Source organism: Aspergillus brasiliensis (assembly GCF_001889945.1).
Source record: "Aspergillus brasiliensis CBS 101740 unplaced genomic scaffold ASPBRscaffold_7, whole genome shotgun sequence".
Lineage (NCBI taxonomy): Eukaryota > Fungi > Ascomycota > Eurotiomycetes > Eurotiales > Aspergillaceae > Aspergillus > Aspergillus brasiliensis.
In genome coordinates this window covers 555,832-573,095 of record NW_027137448.1, presented here as the reverse complement: position 1 = coordinate 573,095, position 17,264 = coordinate 555,832, and the positions used below count along the sequence as shown (strand labels likewise).

At 52.6% G+C, this 17,264-nt stretch overlaps 6 protein-coding genes across 6 annotated transcripts; 5 read left to right on the top strand and 1 right to left on the bottom strand.

The window, feature by feature from the left end:
• The first annotated feature begins 716 nt into the window (after positions 1 to 716).
• On the top strand, positions 717 to 1,762 carry ASPBRDRAFT_600214 (uncharacterized protein). Its single transcript, XM_067628156.1, has 2 exons — positions 717 to 1,226; positions 1,347 to 1,762. Exons 1-2 carry the CDS (start codon positions 1,065 to 1,067, stop codon positions 1,650 to 1,652), a joined length of 468 nt encoding a protein of 155 aa, XP_067478259.1. The 5' UTR covers positions 717 to 1,064; the 3' UTR covers positions 1,653 to 1,762.
• A 109-nt stretch (positions 1,763 to 1,871) lies between these two features.
• Positions 1,872 to 2,581, top strand: ASPBRDRAFT_178962 (uncharacterized protein; the record flags this gene model as incomplete). Its single annotated transcript, XM_067619893.1, has 3 exons — positions 1,872 to 2,257; positions 2,314 to 2,386; positions 2,456 to 2,581. The coding sequence occupies 3 exons, from the start codon at positions 1,872 to 1,874 to the stop codon at positions 2,579 to 2,581; spliced, it is 585 nt and encodes a 194-aa protein (XP_067478258.1).
• A 704-nt stretch (positions 2,582 to 3,285) lies between these two features.
• Positions 3,286 to 7,766, bottom strand: aarA (L-aminoadipate-semialdehyde dehydrogenase; the record flags this gene model as incomplete). Its single annotated transcript, XM_067622812.1, has 4 exons — positions 3,286 to 3,589; positions 3,659 to 3,983; positions 4,042 to 7,333; positions 7,395 to 7,766. The coding sequence occupies 4 exons, from the start codon at positions 7,764 to 7,766 to the stop codon at positions 3,286 to 3,288; spliced, it is 4,293 nt and encodes a 1,430-aa protein (XP_067478257.1).
• Positions 7,767 to 8,189: 423 nt separating this feature from the next.
• On the top strand, positions 8,190 to 10,789 carry ASPBRDRAFT_43906 (uncharacterized protein). Its single transcript, XM_067625086.1, has 2 exons — positions 8,190 to 10,354; positions 10,476 to 10,789. The coding sequence occupies exons 1-2, from the start codon at positions 8,655 to 8,657 to the stop codon at positions 10,549 to 10,551; spliced, it is 1,776 nt and encodes a 591-aa protein (XP_067478256.1). The 5' UTR covers positions 8,190 to 8,654; the 3' UTR covers positions 10,552 to 10,789.
• A 444-nt stretch (positions 10,790 to 11,233) lies between these two features.
• ASPBRDRAFT_196545 (putative xanthine dehydrogenase HxA) lies at positions 11,234 to 15,463 on the top strand (the record flags this gene model as incomplete). The annotated part of the gene is made up of 4 exons (XM_067621003.1): positions 11,234 to 11,467; positions 11,521 to 11,724; positions 11,777 to 13,731; positions 13,780 to 15,463. 4 exons carry the CDS (start codon positions 11,234 to 11,236, stop codon positions 15,461 to 15,463), a joined length of 4,077 nt encoding a protein of 1,358 aa, XP_067478255.1.
• A 350-nt stretch (positions 15,464 to 15,813) lies between these two features.
• Positions 15,814 to 16,972, top strand: ASPBRDRAFT_153884 (histidine phosphatase family protein). Its single transcript, XM_067619373.1, has one exon. It carries the CDS (start codon positions 15,967 to 15,969, stop codon positions 16,774 to 16,776), a length of 810 nt encoding a protein of 269 aa, XP_067478254.1. The 5' UTR covers positions 15,814 to 15,966; the 3' UTR covers positions 16,777 to 16,972.
• Positions 16,973 to 17,264: the final 292 nt, after the last annotated feature.

Sequence of the window (17,264 nt, the reverse complement as noted above, 5' to 3'; positions counted from 1 at the left end):
AAATGCTACGGTCCCGTTCGATTCTATTCATCTTTACACTCTTCGGAATCGAAGGCAGTGCTGCTGAATGTGCCCTGTGGTCATCGGCATTGCCGTCTCGTCTACCCCAGTTGACAGCGACTCTCTGATAGGACATAATGCTAGAGCCAACCTAGACACACTTCAACCCCTGAAGAAGCCACAACAAAGTCACTGTTCGTCACTCGGAAAGCAGAGGAATGAGTCGCCGGGGTAGGATCCCGTTCGAGCAAGGTGACCCCGCCAATGGATGCTGTTGGTGGCGGTGGCGCCAGCCACTGCTTCAAGAACCACCGGTTTTCTGGGGAAGACTCGTCCGACGTGACCATCAGGCGACTTAAAGGCCGCATAGCGACAAGAACTGCAACACCCCCGGCTTTTGCGTAACTATTAGCGCACTACTCTGCACGTGGTGCGGGTGTTGCAAGGTATCTGACTCGGCCGCAGACTGGCTGAGCTGCCCCCTCTATACGAAAGAAAAAGAGGGGGAAAAATCCCGACAGACGTTTGTAGCATCAAGGGCTGGCTGAACTGTACACCGCGGGGCTATGCGCTCTGAAGTCAGGCTCTGTATGTCATGATCGAACAGACCGCACATCCCGGCAGGTCCGAAGAAATTATAGTAGAAATTCCCGAGCTGCAGCTGATCACAGCCTGTCAAACGTCGACCCGGCTCATGTCACTGCTCGTCAATAGTTCAGCCGGCTTCTGCAGGGCACTTGCTGCATGAACCTTTCCAGCACCTGGCTCAGTTCCCAATATAACCAATCGATGGATTTGGCAGTTCCGAGAGGACTCGCTGATATTCCTACCCAGTGCAGCCTGACGCCTAAGGAAAATCAACGGTACCTGGATGGCAGACTTCTAGATAGTGTTCATCTTCGTCTGAAAAGCTATGATGAGAAAGTTGATGTTCACCGCTGACTCGTCGGGTGCGCATCATTTCTCTTACTGAGAAACTCCTTTGCATGCATGTGGCTTCCAATATGCGCAGACTGCCATGGATATGTATACCCCCATTATATCTTTGATCAATTTGATTGGAGATGCGTTATTTTCATGTTCTTCGACAGACAACGTCGGCAAAACCTCACTGGACAGTCTATACTCGGGACAGATGCAGGCCAGACGGTCTGTTCCTCCGATCTCAGCACGGCGTTGCGTCAAAGCAAACGAGCACATCTATATGGCCTGCAGCACTAGTTCATGTAAGCACTCTTCGTTCTCAGTAGGCTCGACTCTGTATAGCCCTCCAGGCGCATATGAACCACCAATAGTGGCCAGTAGACAAAATAGCCGATGAGAGACGAGACTTACACGGAAACTAGTGTCAGCTCCTCGATGGGTTGGCGGCCACTAGCATGCGTTCAATACCTACAACTTCCCACCTTGGAGATGAGAATGTGGCTAGCTGGACTGTATACTCCAAAGTCATGCTTCGCAAGATGGAGATACTCATCACGAGCAGTTTCGCAGCGTATGGCGGATTCATGCCCAACGAAAACATCAGACTTGCTATCGCGAGTGCTCAAGGACAGCTGAAATGTGATTCATCGTGCAGATGGTGGTTCGTAGCGAAGTTTCCCCTCGACATCCAAGCCCGAGGCATGTCTCGAAGAGTTTACTCGATGTGACTGCGATTCGCAAGACCGCATCGCCAGAGCTATCTGAACAAGTCTCGGAGCTGAGTATCATCAAAGGGCCATTCCTCAGTCTCAAAAACTATTTAAGGAAGGCAGATTCCTCTCGTTGTCTTCTTCTTAGCACCACCATCAATAGAGCTCGCAAAGCAAGCAAAAACAAGAACAATCTCTTGATCCTATTCTTTTGATCTAGAAAATCACTTTCTAGCAATGTCTACCGTTGTGACCACTGCTCCTCCTGTGCAGACCATGTCTCTCCAGGCAGTTTCGAACTCGGGCTCTTCAGACGAAGAGCTCTTGCAGCTTTTCCGTCGAGTGACCATCACCAGCTCTGACGGCCATGATGTGTCCGAGATGCAAATCAAGAAGGCCTTCCAGCAGGAGATTAGCCGGCCCTTGGGTCGACAGATGCTGGAGGCGTCTCTGGTGCACGCGAATAGCTGCTCCTGCTATCACTGGAACTACCACGACCGGATCAGCGGCAAAGTCAACATCTCTCGGGTTGACTTGACCTTTGACCTGACTTCAAAGAGCATGGGACAGTCCGTGAAGGGTGAAGCTGCTGGTTTCTACAGGCCTAACAGTGCTTTTATCAAGTGAGTCTCGCCTTTCTCTATACCAATACCAAACAACACTTTCTAACTGCCAGCAGTGCAACTGTCTACTATGACGACCAGCAATATCTCCAGGGCAATCAGAGCGTCCAGATCTACATGGATGGAAGCGTACGCATTCCCACTTTTACTCCCATTTCATGTAATGGTATCAAAGCAAACTGCTAACCCGCAATTCAGAAATTCATCATCGACTTCTTCACCACCGACCAGTCGAACAAGCCAATTGCGCGTATCGTCCAGAACGCGTCGTCCTTTACCTTCCAGGGCACTGACTCTGGTGACGCCACCTGGGGTACTAGCTAGAGGCTGAGCCTATGGCCGCCGAAAGGAACCCCCCTTTGGGGTCGCTGATGACAATATTCATCTATGGCGATCTAGTTGGAGCTGACGGGGTGATGCGGATCACGTTGGAGATTGCTGACGATTATTGAGTCTCGGGTTTTGATCTGTCTTCGTTTTTGCTTTTCCAGTCGATCCTTAGTTGCTATTTTTGTCTAGTCTTGCTTGCTAGGAGGAATAAGATTGATCCGCATCGAAGAATAAGTGCACGGTAAACGCGTGTGAACCTTCACCAAGGCTAAGCACTGCACCAGACCTTCGCCTGTTACAAGACCTCGATTCCTAAACGTAGACATTATCTTAAGGATTTCATCATCTTCGGTAAGAAAAGCTATTGATGAAATCCCCTCCCCATTGAGGACAGTAATATCGTACCCAAAGAAACACTTAAACTCATAAATTCTCCATTGAAGGAAAAGGAACTCATCCATTCATCCATCCATATCTACCTCTAAACCCATATGCCCCATATGCAATCCTTTCTATACACATCTTTCAACCTTTCCCAACAGAAGTCATACAAGAACTTTTATGTCACCCGAGAAAGAAAAAAAAGGTCATAACCTCATACAATGTACCACACAAATCGAACAACCCACATAACCCCAAAGCAAAAGTAAAATAAATATCCAAGCACGCTAGACAGTGACAAACTCATATGTATAAATCTAAGAGGAACCACCGCGACCACCAACGTTCGACAAGGCCTTCTTCTGGTCCTCGCTCAGTTGGATCTCAGGCAGAGGCCGGGTTGCGGTCGAAGTAGCAGACGGGGGAGGGAGGAAACCGGTCTTAACGAGGTAAGAGGCGTACAGGCCGACCAACTCCTCGGTGACACCGGCGCCGGCAGAGGCATCAATACCAGACCAGGTGGCGTCGGCACGGAGGGAGGCGGCGGCGTTGACGTCGTCCAGTTCGGGAGCCTTGGTGTTGGAGGGGAGGTCGGAGGTAACGAAGTGGTAGAGGGGCATACTGGGATGGGATGTTAACACCGTAATTGAATATGACGGGAGATGACTTGAGGTAGGGTTAAGAACTTACAGTGCGTGCTGGGACTCGGGGTCGTCGTGCTGTCCGTCATTGACGTATTGTTCCAAAGACTTGGACCAGGGGACGTAGTCGACCTGCGGGACGTCGTATCCGTACAGCTGGAGAGCACCCAAGAACTGGTTGAACCGAAGGCGCGGGTGTCCAGTGACTTGGGCGACGCCGATGGGAGTGCATGGAGGCTGGAATGCGGCGGCGATGACAACGCGGGCAACGTGATCCACGGGCACCATGTTGACGGTGTTGTTGATGTTGGGGCGCGCAGACAGCTGGATGCAGCCCTTGAGCATGCGAATGAGGAAGTCATCGGTGTTGGTGGCTAGTTTTAATACGTTAGCATGGTCCGGGCATCATTGAGTTAAAAGTTATTTGCTTACTTCCGGTCTTCGAGTCACCAAGGACGTATCCAGGACGAACGACGGTTCCCTTCAGGCCCCTACGGCCGGCCTCGCGGACCAGGTACTCTCCAGCCCACTTGCTCTGACCATATCCGGTTCCAAGTCCAACGGCACTGCCCTCAAGGTCATCCTCCTCGCTGATACCAGCTCCACCAGCTGCAACGATGCGCTCGGACTCAGAGACATAATGGTCACTGTCGAGAACGCTGGTGGAACTGACAAAAGAGAATTGCTTGGGCTTTCCACTAGCGCAAAGCTTCAGCGCATCGATGGTACCCTGAACGTTGGCTGGCTTAAGGGTAGAGTAAGGGTAAACCCAGTGGACAAGAGCGCCGTTGTGGATAACGACATCCACACGCTTGGTCAAGTCATCCCAAACAGCATCCGAGAAACCGAAGCGTGGCTCGCCCAGGTTACCGCAAACACACTGCAGTCTGTTGGTCCAAGCCTCATCCCAGAAGCCGTAGGCGCGGCAGGTGGAGCGAATACGTTCAAGCGCCTGCTCATCGGTCTTACCACGAACCAGGGTTACGACCTTGGCCATGGGCGACTTGCGAGTGAGAAGGTCACGAAGGATGTGCGCACCCAGGAAGCCAGTAGCACCAGTCAGGAAGATGGTTGGCTCACTGGAAAGGATAGGCTCAGTACGCGTGGGGAAAGAGGCGGGCAAGGAGGTCTCTGCCAGCTTCCGGGCATCCTTCGAGTACTCATCATCCAGCTCATCAGGGGTAGCCGAGGCATCCGCCTTAGCAGCGGTACTGTCATCGTTGCTGGCGAAAGACTCGAAGTTCTGCAGACGGTCAATCTCGGCCGCAAATCCCTTGAGAGTTGGGCTACGGAAAATGGCGTTCATGCTAACGTCAATTCCGCGCCACTTGCGGCGGATGTCAAAGAACATCTGCTGTGCCAAAATACTGTGCCCTCCAAGGTCAAAGAAGGAGTCATCAGGACCGATCATAGCAGCAGTAAGGTTGGGAATGCGTGAGGCCCAGATTGAAGCCAGCGCCTGCTCGGTTTCAGATAGAGCCTGGACCACAGATGACTTGCGAGGAGGAGCCGCCGCACTAAGCTCTGCGGTATCGGGGAAGGGCAACGCAGGCTTGTCGATCTTGCCGTTAGGGTTGAGGGGCATGCGCTTGAGGGGGATAAACACCGTCGGCACGGCATAGGAGGCGAGCTTGGTCCGCAGCAGGTCACGAATGTCATCACGAAGAGGACGGAATCGTCTAAGCATGCCGACCATCCCTTCAGCAGAGTCGTCGTCTTCGAGACCCTTCTCTTGCAGCCAAGCAGCCCACTTGCTCATGTCCGGCACGAAGTAACTGACCAGAGTACGCTCCTCGAACTTGTCACGTCGCACCAGGGTGACGTTCTCTCTCACCAGGGGATGGCGAGACAGATGGGTGTCAATCTCTCCGAGCTCGATACGGAACCCACGGATCTTGACCTGATCATCTGCACGTCCCGAACACTCGACATCTCCCGAAGGAGTGTAACGGCCAAGGTCACCACTGCGGTACAAACGATCTCTAGGACCTTGGTAGAACTGCCTCCAGGGCTCGTTTGCGCTGTCTGCCTTGGCCTGGTCCTTCTGGACCCAGGTCTGGTTATCAACAAACCAGTTGTTGAGGAACTTCTTCTGGTTCAATTCCGGCGAACCCAGGTAGCCTTCGGCAAGACCGCCCGCGCGGACGTAGATTTCACCCACTTCACCGATGGCGCAAATGCGGCTGGGCTCGAAGCGGTTGACAACCAGCATTTGAACGTCGAGCATTCCCCGACCTGCCGGAATGACGTCCTTCATGGTGTCCAAGTAGCCCTCGTCGCTCGAGTAGCTCGGGATTTCGAAGTAACTGACCGCACGCTGTGTCTCAGTCGTTCCGTACATGTTGACAATGTTGACATTGGGGGCCAAGCCCTGCAGAGAGCGGCAGTCTCGCTTGATCAGAATATCACCGACGAAGAAAGCGTGGTGAAGCGAGGGGAACTGTGCCGAAGCACCACCGACGAGAATCTGACCCATGGCAGGGGTAAGGTGAGTGACAGTAGCTCCATACTCGCGCATCCATTCGGCAAGCCTTTCATTCTGAATGTCCTCCCGGGCAGGAACCAGCAGCTGAGCTCCGAGGAAAAGAGGGGTGAAAATATCTCTCTGGATCGGGTCGTGAGCGATACCGCTGAGCATAGTGAACCGATCGTTGGGCGTCAGCTTGAAGGTCTCCGACATCCATGGGAAGTAGTATGCGAGAGAAAAGTGACGACCCTTGACACCCTTGGGCCTGCCCTCCGAGCCAGAAGTGAAGGACAAAGTCGGGGTGGAGTCGGGACCGACAACGACGCCAACAGACTTGGTCTTCAAAGGAACTTGGTTGGCCAAGACATCCTGGCCGTTGACCGATCCTCCGACGAGGGAGCCATCGTCGCGAAGGGCCAGGGCAGGGACTTCCGTGCGCAGCTCCAGATTCTTGTTAATGAATGAGCGGACCACATCGGAGAGCTCGCCAGCATCCTTTGTGGCCTTCTCAATGTTGATCAACGCCCGAGGGCGAGCCACATCAAGGTAGATGCACTGTCTTTCCGGGGGGTAGGCTGGGTCGATGACGGAGAAGGTCGCGCCCGCCTTCAGGATACCCATGACGGCTACCACCAGGTCGACACCACGGTAAGCGTACACCATGACGACCTCTCCTCTCTCCACACCCGACTGGACCAGATGATGACCCAAGATGTTCGAGGCCTCATTGATTTGCTTGTAGGTGAACTCACGGTGAGGAGACCGTTCCGACTTGGTCTCGACTACGCAGAGTCTCTCCGGATGTTTCTCAGCGTTGGCGGCGAAGATATCGTGGATAGCGCCGCGGAAATTGGACCAATTCAGATCGGAGGTCGGGTCCGGAAGAAGGGCCAGTTGATCCTCAGTCATGAAGTCAATGCGCCCAATTGCTTGTTCCGGATTGCTGGTCGCGTTTTCAACCAAACGGGCAAGCTGCTTGAGGATAATGGAAATTCTCGAACTGGAGAATAGTCTTTGGTTGTAGTAAGCTCCCAATTCCGCCTGGGCCGTGGTGCCATCCGATGCACTGATCGGGGCAATGTTGACAACCAAATCTGTTGTCTCAAAGGTGTTGGCAGGGTAGTCCTGGGAGGCAGCAGGGGCATCGTAGGCAGCAAAGCGGAAGAGGACGGGGGAGCGTTCAGATTGGGACTTTTCTTGGATATAGGATCGTAGACTGCCCAAGGGTACGATCTCGGCCGAGCCTTGCTCGAATGCCTGGACAACAATCAGATGACCTATAATGACAAGATACGCCACCTTTATTCTTTTATCATACCTTCTGGACCTTGGCATATAGCTGTAGGAAGGTTTCGGATGCGTCAATTGGAACCCTCAGGACGAAAGGACGGCCATCGTCGCTGGAGCTGGTTCCGACGGCAATATCCTCGTCACCGGTGAGTCGTGCAACAAGCACGATGAAAGCCGTCAGAAAGACCGTAAATCCGGACGAAGAGCCCGAGATCTTCTGCAAGTCCGATTGCGTCTCCTTGGACAGCTGAATCGACTCAAAGGCTTCAATTGCCCTCTTGGGAAGCTCCTGCTTCTGGTTGTCGGGATAGTCTCGGGTGAGGGGAGACACTGTGAGGTTCTGGAGCCTCTGAGCCCATCGCTCGAGGCGCTCCTGCAAGGAGACTGATTCGACAGCCATGGTTACAGTTGCGATGCCCTTGTAAGTGGGGGATGAGGGACGTCAACTGCACTTGGCGGGAATATGAAAGGTCAGTAGGGAATAATGAATTAATTGGAATTGGAGATGGGAAGAGCAGCGATCAGCGATGAGTCAAGAGGGGCACGCGAGAAAAAGTGCCGATGTCGGCTGCACCACACCAGATAGTACTAGCCTGAGGTTTCCAATCCTTTTTCCTTTCCCCCCACAATTTGGGAGGATCATTTCGATGTCTGTGATTTCACCGCCTCTGGGGTACATCCAGCAGAATCCTTGAATCCTTCTGGCGGTAATAATACACTGACCGCCTTTCCCTGTTGCACTGCCACACATGCGGCGGTGGCTTACCACTCTTGATTGAGTCTCTGGGACTCTTTATCCACTTGGATGGAGACACCGTCGTATCGCTGACTTACCCGCTTGGGTCTAGGCTTCTGAACCCCCTTCCAAGCACTTCCGCATTGGGTTGATCAGGAACAAAGTGCAACGCTGCCTTCAGTCAGTTCAGTCTATGCTTCCAATCCTGCTGAGGTGCTTCGAATTGTCACTTCTTACTCTCGCTTGTCATGGGTTAATAGACGTGTCTCTGACGTCTCTTTCACATCTTCTTTTGCTTTTCATTATTATTCTATTCCCTCGTTCAACCACCTTCGCTTCTTCAGTTCCATCCCGTAACCCCCTAAAGACGTTGGCTGTAATACCTAATTTATTACTTACCGTTTGTTTCCTACCCGCATTGGGAACAGACAGAAGCCTCACAGAAGACGTTCGGTCACTTTCTCACTTTTGACTTGGACGACCGGAACTCCCACTCGGCAGATTTCCCCTAATTGATTCAGGCCTGACCCAGGCCGTGCATCCTAGGTCAACATGATCCCTCATCGGAGCACAGCTCTCATTACCATCATCGTCTTTGTTGCCCTTGTCTTGGTTATCTTCTCCTCCTCCCCGACGACCGACCCTTCGACTGGTGAGGAAGTCTCCGGCCCGGCCAAATATGTCCCTCACCCGAAACTTCCTTCGTTAAATAACCTGCATCTGCCATCGTTTCACCCGACTGTGCATACACCTCCGGAACCGCAGCCTAACAGCACTAGCGGCGAGTCCAAGTGGTTCAGCGACTGGTCGTGGATCAATCCTTTCTCATCATCGATCACACTCGATGAGAACCGTTCCGTCCTCCCTCCTCTCAGAAATCGCCCGTTCATTTACACGTACTACGAGCCCAACAAAGGAAACGATCAGGAGGAGGATAATGCAGACGCGCAGCTGCTTCTCGCCTGGCGCAGGGCTTGGTTTGCGCAAGGGTTCCGACCCGTCATCCTTGGCCCTGGGGAGGCCATGAACAACCAGCTTTACGAGCTTGTTCAGCCCTTGAGTCTTAAGCCGGAGCTTGAAAGCGAGCTGTTCAGATGGCTGGCCTGGGGTCATATGGGCGATGGTATGCTTGCAGATTGGCACTGCTTTCCCATGGCCCGATACGACAACGCTCTTCTCACTTATCTGCGTCGGGGCACCGATCCTGCCCTTATCACACGATTTGATGGCATTGGGAATGCTCTGTTTGCTGGTGAGAAATCACGTATCAACGATGCCATCAAGCAGGCCATGAACAAGGTGGATGACAAGTCCACCTCACTGATAGATCTGCTTCCGGCGGAGTTCTTCAGGGTCGAAGAGCCTACCGCTCTGGCTCTCTACGACTCGGCTGCCATTACCAGCCACTACCCTACAGTTGCTGAGAAGATTGTCTCCTCACCTACCGCTGGGCGATTGGCCCTGGCAGAGTTGATCAATGCCCACTTGCACGGCACTTTCCAGAACTCCTTCCCCGCGGGTATTGCTGTTCTGAAGCCATTTCCCGAGCATACTACGGCTTTGGTGGAACCGGCCCTTCGGCTTGCCAAAGCCCTGGTTCAATGTCCTGCTTCTCCCGTTCCCCGCTCGTGCCCTCCGAACTCGCCGAAATGCCATCCCTGCGATGCCGAAAAGCCCATGCAGGTTAGCCAGCCAGCGACCTACAGGAATACGACTCAAGTCTTCACAATCGGGACTCTGCCTCATCCTTTTACGCTCATTAGTCTACAGCAGGATTCTACTGAGGTCACAACGCGGCATATCCGCCGCGAGACAGACCGTGATGTGTGGTTGGCCGAAGTGACCAAAGAGCACCTCGGCACTGACATCGGTGGTTCCGCAAGAGCTGTTGTGTTCAAGAGAGCCGTTGCCGATGACGCCGTCGTAGGCACCTCACTATGGATGACTGTCGAGTCGCTGCCCCCTCAGGCCGGTCAGTCGCTGCCGTCCGAGCTTTTGGATGAGTTTGAGTGGCAGTTTGGATTCAAGATCCCCCGTGATAGCAAGGTAGATGCGAAGAATGAAGACGAGAAGAAGGAATCTATCCAGCAGGCCAACCCGAGCGAGCAAGGTGTCGAGAAGGAGTATGGCATCCTGAAGCAGGCACGGGAGTTCTTGAAGGGCAAGGGGACCAACAGAATCGGTATCACTGATGTGGCGGAGGCCTGGAACCTGGCGGACACGGAAGTCTGGCGTTTTGTGAGAGCATACCGGTATGTACACCCCACACAGACTACAAAATTGGCAGTTATTCTTTTCTTCCTCCCTGCTACGAAATGGGAAAGAACAACCTGGAAACTGAATGGTTATGGGCTAACAAGTCATCATCTGCAGTGCGCGCAGCGTCGTGGAACGCAAGAAATGGGAGGAAGAAGAAAAGGACTTCATTGGCGCCAAGCCAAAAGTATAATTAGTATCTCTGTTTGCTTCTACTGATAGACATGTTATTGCTAGTGCTTGCTGGTGTACATTGCTTCTCTTCACTTGAACTGTTTCTTTATCTTGGCCTTGATGGCTTCGGCCAGAGCATTGGGAGCGGCGTTGATCGATACCTATTATTTTTCTCCTTGCTGTTAGTACTAGGTCTTATATCTTGCTATATAATTGTTTGCTTTACTGATTTCCTGTTTTAAGAGCATAATTAACGCTCTACTAATTTAGTACACAGTACTAGTTGGCTCACCGGGCACCAGTGAGAGTCGCCAAATTAGTGATCAGATGACCTCTGCCGTAGGTTACCGCCCATCGGACAGTGGCGATCGCCGGCGGGTAGACCAGCGATAGCCAGTGATAACCGCAGTGGGGAGGCAACGATAAGCTTGTCGATGACTCCATTTCCTTGGTTAGCTCCTGACTTTGGGTTTGGGAGGAACTTCACCCCTTTCTTCATCGTTTTGCCACCATAAGTTTCATAGTATATCCTTCTACTCCGGAGTATATTCTGAATCACTGTTGCTCAGAATACCTTCATGGATACTGTCCTGATCCAGCTTTGAAGCAACTTGACTATCATTACTTTGACAGGCCAGTCTTGGCGTCCGCTCATCTCGGCGGGGAAATCGACTTTCCGCATTTGAGTTTCAGGGATCAAGATGGCCCCAGGCATATTAGAATCACCAAAGCCAACGGTGGCTGCCAGCAAGGCTGTCACCTTGGCTCAGCTTACAGAAGATTGGGACGACACTATTCGTTTCTATCTCAACGGCACCAAAGTCGTCCTCGACTCGATCAATCCTGAAGTCACGTTATTGGAGTATCTGCGGGGTATCGGTCTGACAGGCACGAAGCTAGGGTGTGCAGAAGGTGGTTGTGGTGCTTGCACAGTGGTATGCATTCATGTTATTTCTTGAGTATTTAGATTCATGTTGACGTGGAACAGGTTGTATCGCATTTCAATCCAACGACGAAGAAGCTTTACCATGCCTCAGTTAACGCTTGCCTTGCACCCTTGATTAGTGTGGACGGGAAACATGTTATAACGGTGGAAGGTATCGGTGACGTGAAGAATCCTCATGCTGTTCAACAGCGACTTGCGGTTGGGAATGGAAGCCAGTGCGGTTTCTGTACGCCAGGTATCGTCATGGTATGCTCTTCCAGGAATACTGAGTGGCGGAATCAACCTGACAAGTTCTCAGAGCCTCTATGCCCTCCTACGCAATAACTCCGCGCCCACCGAACACGACGTCGAAGAAGCGTTTGACGGTAATCTATGTCGTTGCACCGGATACAGGCCCATACTGGATGCTGCCCAGAGCTTCACAGCTCCCAAGGGCTGCGGGAAATCTCTGGCCAACGGTGGAACAGGATGTTGTATGGATAAGCAGAACGGCGCTGGAGGTTGCTGTAAGCAGCCGTCGGGGGATACTACAGATGGAGACGGACCGAAATTCACGCCGCCAGAGTTCATCGAATACAGTCCAGGCACAGAGCTGATTTTCCCGCCTCAGCTCCACAAGCATGAATTTCGGCCTTTGGTTCTCGGTAACAAGAAGAAGAAGTGGTATCGCCCGGTCACTCTCGAACAATTATTGGAAATCAAGGCTGTCCACCCTGATGCGAAGATCATTGGGGGAAGCACGGAGACACAGATCGAGGTCAAGTTCAAGGCCATGAGGTACAGCGCTTCCGTTTACGTTGGTGATATTCCGGAACTACGTCAGTATTCCCTCAAGGATGACCATCTGGAGATCGGAGCCAATGTATCCTTAACCGACCTTGAATCAATTTGTGATGAAGCCCTCGAGCGCTATGGGCCATTGCGAGGCCAGCCATTCAGCGCCATCAAGAAGCAACTCCGCTATTTCGCTGGAAGGCAAATTCGCAATGTCGCGTCACCGGCAGGAAACCTAGCCACAGCATCTCCGATTTCTGACCTGAACCCGGTCTTTGTCGCCACCAACACTGTTCTTGTAGCCATGTCGTTGGGTCAACTTATCGAAATCCCTATGAGCCAGTTCTTCAAGGGTTATCGATCCACTGCGCTCCCGCCTGACGCTATCATTGCTTGTTTACGGGTCCCAGTTGCGTCTGAAAAGGGAGAATACCTGCGTGCCTACAAGCAATCAAAGAGAAAGGATGATGACATTGCAATTGTGAACGCAGCTTTGCGGGTCTCCCTTTCTCCTTCCCATGATGTGCAAAGCGTAAATCTGGTCTTCGGAGGGCTGGCCCCCATGACCGTGTCAGCACGTAACGCGGAGGCCTTCTTGGCTGGCAAGAAGTTCACCAACCCCGCTACCCTGGAGGGTACCATGGGTGCCTTGGAGCAGGACTTTGACTTGAAGTTCGGTGTTCCTGGAGGAATGGCGACGTACCGGAAATCCCTCGCCTTGGGATTTTTCTACCGTTTCTACCATGATGTACTGTCCTCCATTCAGGTCACGGATGCAGATGTCGATGAAGATGTCATTGCCGAGATTGAACGAGCCATTTCATCTGGAGAGAAAGACCACGAGGCTTCTGCAGCATATCAACAGAAGATATTAGGAAAGGCTAGTCCTCATGTCTCTGCACTAAAGCAAGCTACAGGAGAAGCACAGTATACCGATGACATGCCAATGATGAAGAACGAGCTTTACGGCTGCATGGTTCTTTCGACCAAGGCACATGCTCGTATCCTTAGCGTGGACACTTCAGCAGCTTTTGATATTCCTGGCGTTGCTAACTACGTGGACCATACCGATCTCCCTAACCCTAAGGCTAACTGGTGGGGAGCTCCCAACTGCGATGAAGTTTTCTTCGCGGTCGATGAAGTCACGACTGCTGGTCAGCCCATTGGTATGATTCTCGCAACGTCGGCTAAGATCGCTGAGGAGGGCGCAAGAGCGGTCAAGGTAGAATATGAGGAGCTGCCGGCAATCTTGAGTATGGAAGAGGCAATTGAGGCCGAGTCATTCTTTGAACACTCCCGCTTCATCAAATGTGGGGACCCCGAGAGTGCCTTCAAAGAAGCAGACTATGTCTTTACTGGACAATCAAAAATGGGTGGTCAGGAGCACTTCTACCTGGAAACCCAGGCCTGTGTTGCTATTCCCAAGCTTGAAGACGGGGAGATGGAGATCTGGAGTGGAACACAAAACCCTACGGAGACGTGAGTCACAACTTCTATTGTGAGAAAGGCTTTACTGATTATTTCTAGGCAAACTTACGTTGCGCAAGTCACTGGTGTGGCTGCCAACAAGATCGTGTCTCGGGTAAAGCGCCTTGGAGGCGGCTTTGGTGGCAAAGAGACGCGTTCGGTTCAACTGGCTGGCATTTGTGCCACAGCTGCTGCAAAGGCGAAGCTACCTGTGCGGTGCATGCTCAACCGCGATGAGGATATTGCTACGTCGGGCCAACGCCATCCATTCTTCTGCCGCTGGAAGGTGGGAGTGACGAAAGAAGGTAAACTGCTTGCATTTGACGCGGATGTGTACGCCAACGGTGGCCACACCCAAGATCTGTCTGGTGCAGTAGTAGAACGAGCGCTCTCACACATTGACGGGGTGTACAAGATACCGAACATGCACGTCCGCGGTCGTATCTGCAAGACGAACACCGTTTCAAACACCGCATTCCGTGGCTTCGGCGGCCCTCAGGGCATGTTCTTCGCCGAGTGCATGGTATCAGAGGTTGCGGATCATCTCCAGATACCAGTCGAACAACTCCGCTGGCAGAACATGTACAAGCCCGGAGAAACGACTCACTACAACCAGGAGCTCAAGGATTGGCATGTGCCGTTGATGTATAAGCAAGTTATGGATGAGAGCTCGTACGAGGAGCGACGGAAAGCTGTGGAGGAGTACAACAAGAAGCACAAATGGTCCAAGCGCGGGATGGCTCTTATCCCCACCAAGTTCGGTATCTCTTTCACGGCTTTGTTCTTGAACCAGGCTGGCGCACTGGTGCATATCTACCACGACGGAAGTGTCCTAGTGGCTCACGGCGGAGTCGAAATGGGTCAAGGGTTGCATACCAAGATGACGATGATCGCGGCCGAAGCTTTAGGTGTGCCTCAATCCAACGTCTTTATTTCGGAGACTGCCACGAATACTGTGGCCAACACGTCGTCCACGGCTGCATCGGCCAGTTCTGATCTGAATGGCTACGCCATCTTCAATGCTTGCGAGCAGCTCAATGAGCGTCTGCAGCCATATCGGGAGAAGATGCCGGGAGCCACTATGAAGGACCTCGCTCATGCAGCTTACTTTGACCGAGTCAACCTTTCCGCGCAGGGATACTACCGTACCCCAGACATTGGCTACGTATGGGGCGAAAACAAGGGTCAAATGTTCTTCTATTTCACGCAGGGCGTAACGGCCGCCGAGGTGCAGATCGACACGCTCACAGGCGACTGGACTCCTTTGCGTGCTGATATCAAGATGGACGTTGGTCGTACAATCAACCCATCGATTGACTACGGACAGATCGAAGGCGCTTTCATTCAAGGTCAGGGGTTGTTCACCACGGAAGAGAGTCTGTGGCACCGGGCCTCGGGACAGATATTCACCAAGGGACCTGGAAACTACAAGATCCCTGGCTTCCGGGATATTCCTCAGGTATTCAACGTCAGCCTACTGAAGGACGTGGAGTGGGAGAACCTGCGCACTATCCAGCGATCCCGTGGTGTTGGTGAACCGCCGCTATTCATGGGCAGCGCTGTCTTCTTTGCCATCCGCGATGCGCTTAAGGCAGCACGCCAGCAATGGAACGTGCAGGAAGTGTTGCGACTAGAGAGTCCGGCGACTCCCGAGCGGATCCGGGTCAGCTGTGCTGATCCGATTATTGAACGGGCGCGCGTGGTGCCGAAGGAGGGTGAGAAGAGTTTCTTTGTAGCGATATAAGCAGCATGATACGATACCATTATCAGATGTTTACTGAAGATAACGGCCGGCCAGATAGTCCATGTAATGTCAGGTTTAAGTAAGCCATAATAGTTAACCTGTAAATTGATATGCAAGAATATCTCTATCTATACTCAATAACACGGCCTCGCCCGCTTCTACCACGCATCTCAGCTACTAGTAGTTTCCGCGTGTGGGAGCCCCAGACCAACACCCCGAAGGAGGGTGGGGCAGCTGGCCTGAAAATTGGAGAAGGGTCTGACGGCTGCTTAACTAGCAATAGCAAACCCTCCACCGGAAGACCTTCCCAGTTCCCTCGGCTCGCATATCCGCCGTCACTCCACCGGGACTGATTACCTCTTTAGGCAATGGGTCCAGAGTACTAGTTACTCCGATGTATTGTTTTGACGCCAATCTCAAAACTGCCCCTCACTCCAAAACATCCTTATCCTCCCCTCAATCCCGGAGACAGTGAGAAAATACAATCAGAAAAGTCAGTCAGAATGCCCATCACAGTCCACTGCGTCCGCCACGCCGAAGGCGAGCACAATCTCGAGCCCCAAGACTTCACCCTCCTTGACCCCAAACTCACCCCAACCGGCCAGGCTCAATGCCTCGCTCTTCTCAATTCCGGACAAATCGATCAGACACGGATATGCGTGGTAGCAGCATCGCCTATGTTCCGCACCCTCGAAACAGCACACCTGGTATTCGGCCCCGCGCTCGGGAATGGCCATTGTAACCCCCAGATCCAGGCGTTAGCTGATGCGCAGGAAGTCTGCGACTACCCATTCAACACTGGCTCAGATCCGTCGGTCCTACAGGCGAGGGTATCAGCTGCCAACATCCCAGTGGATTTGAGTCGCGTACCAGAGGGCTGGAACACCAAGCCGCGTGGGTCCCGGTATTTTCCCGCGCGGGATGCCCTGGAGGCCCGGGCCCGAGCATGTCGGGAACAACTACTTGAGCTTGGAAGGCAGTTGGAAAAGACAGGGGTGGAAGATCCGGAAATTGGGCTCGTGGCACACGGGGGGATTCTTCATTTTGTGACGGGGGATTGGGAGGGTGCGGGGACTTATAGTGGGACTGGTTGGCGGAATGCGGAGGCGCGGAGTTATACTCTAATAGAAGGAGCCGGTGGGGAGGTGATGCTTGTTGAGACGGTGGGAAGTCAGGAGAGGAGAGCGAAGCGGTTGAATACGGAGGTGACTCCGGAGCAGGAGCAGGGGCAAGAGCAGCTTTTTGAACTTGCTATGGAGGCGTGGGAGAATCAGGGGCTGCATTCGCTTCCTTTGACTTCATCTGCTGAGTAGACCGGAAGGGATTGCGTCTGGGAAATGTACATTTAAGCAACTAAATAGATCTTCTGGCAGTAGTAGAGACTTGTTGAACCATAATTTCGTAAGGCAGGGTCAACCGGGGAGTGAAAACGACATCTTCATAACGAGTAAATATTGGACCAGCTTCTTGTATACAGTCCCCTGCCAATGTTCTATAGAGTCGGTCTGGAAGAATAACATTCCGGTGCATTGCTAACTAAGCGGCAACACGAAGTTAACGCAGCAAGTATCCAGGAAAAACATCCGTGGCAACCTCGACACCATAACTCACATTCTACTTACATGATATACAATCTGTGCCGGTGTCTCCGTATCAGGCATTGGCTCGCGTAGAAGTCATTCAATGCAGACTTCTAGCACCAAAGTGCCTAGCGCCTGCCAACGCTGCCGGCGTCAGAAGCTTAAGGTCCGCACGCCATTCATATAATTCTCCAAAGAATCCCATTCCGGGCAGATTGCTT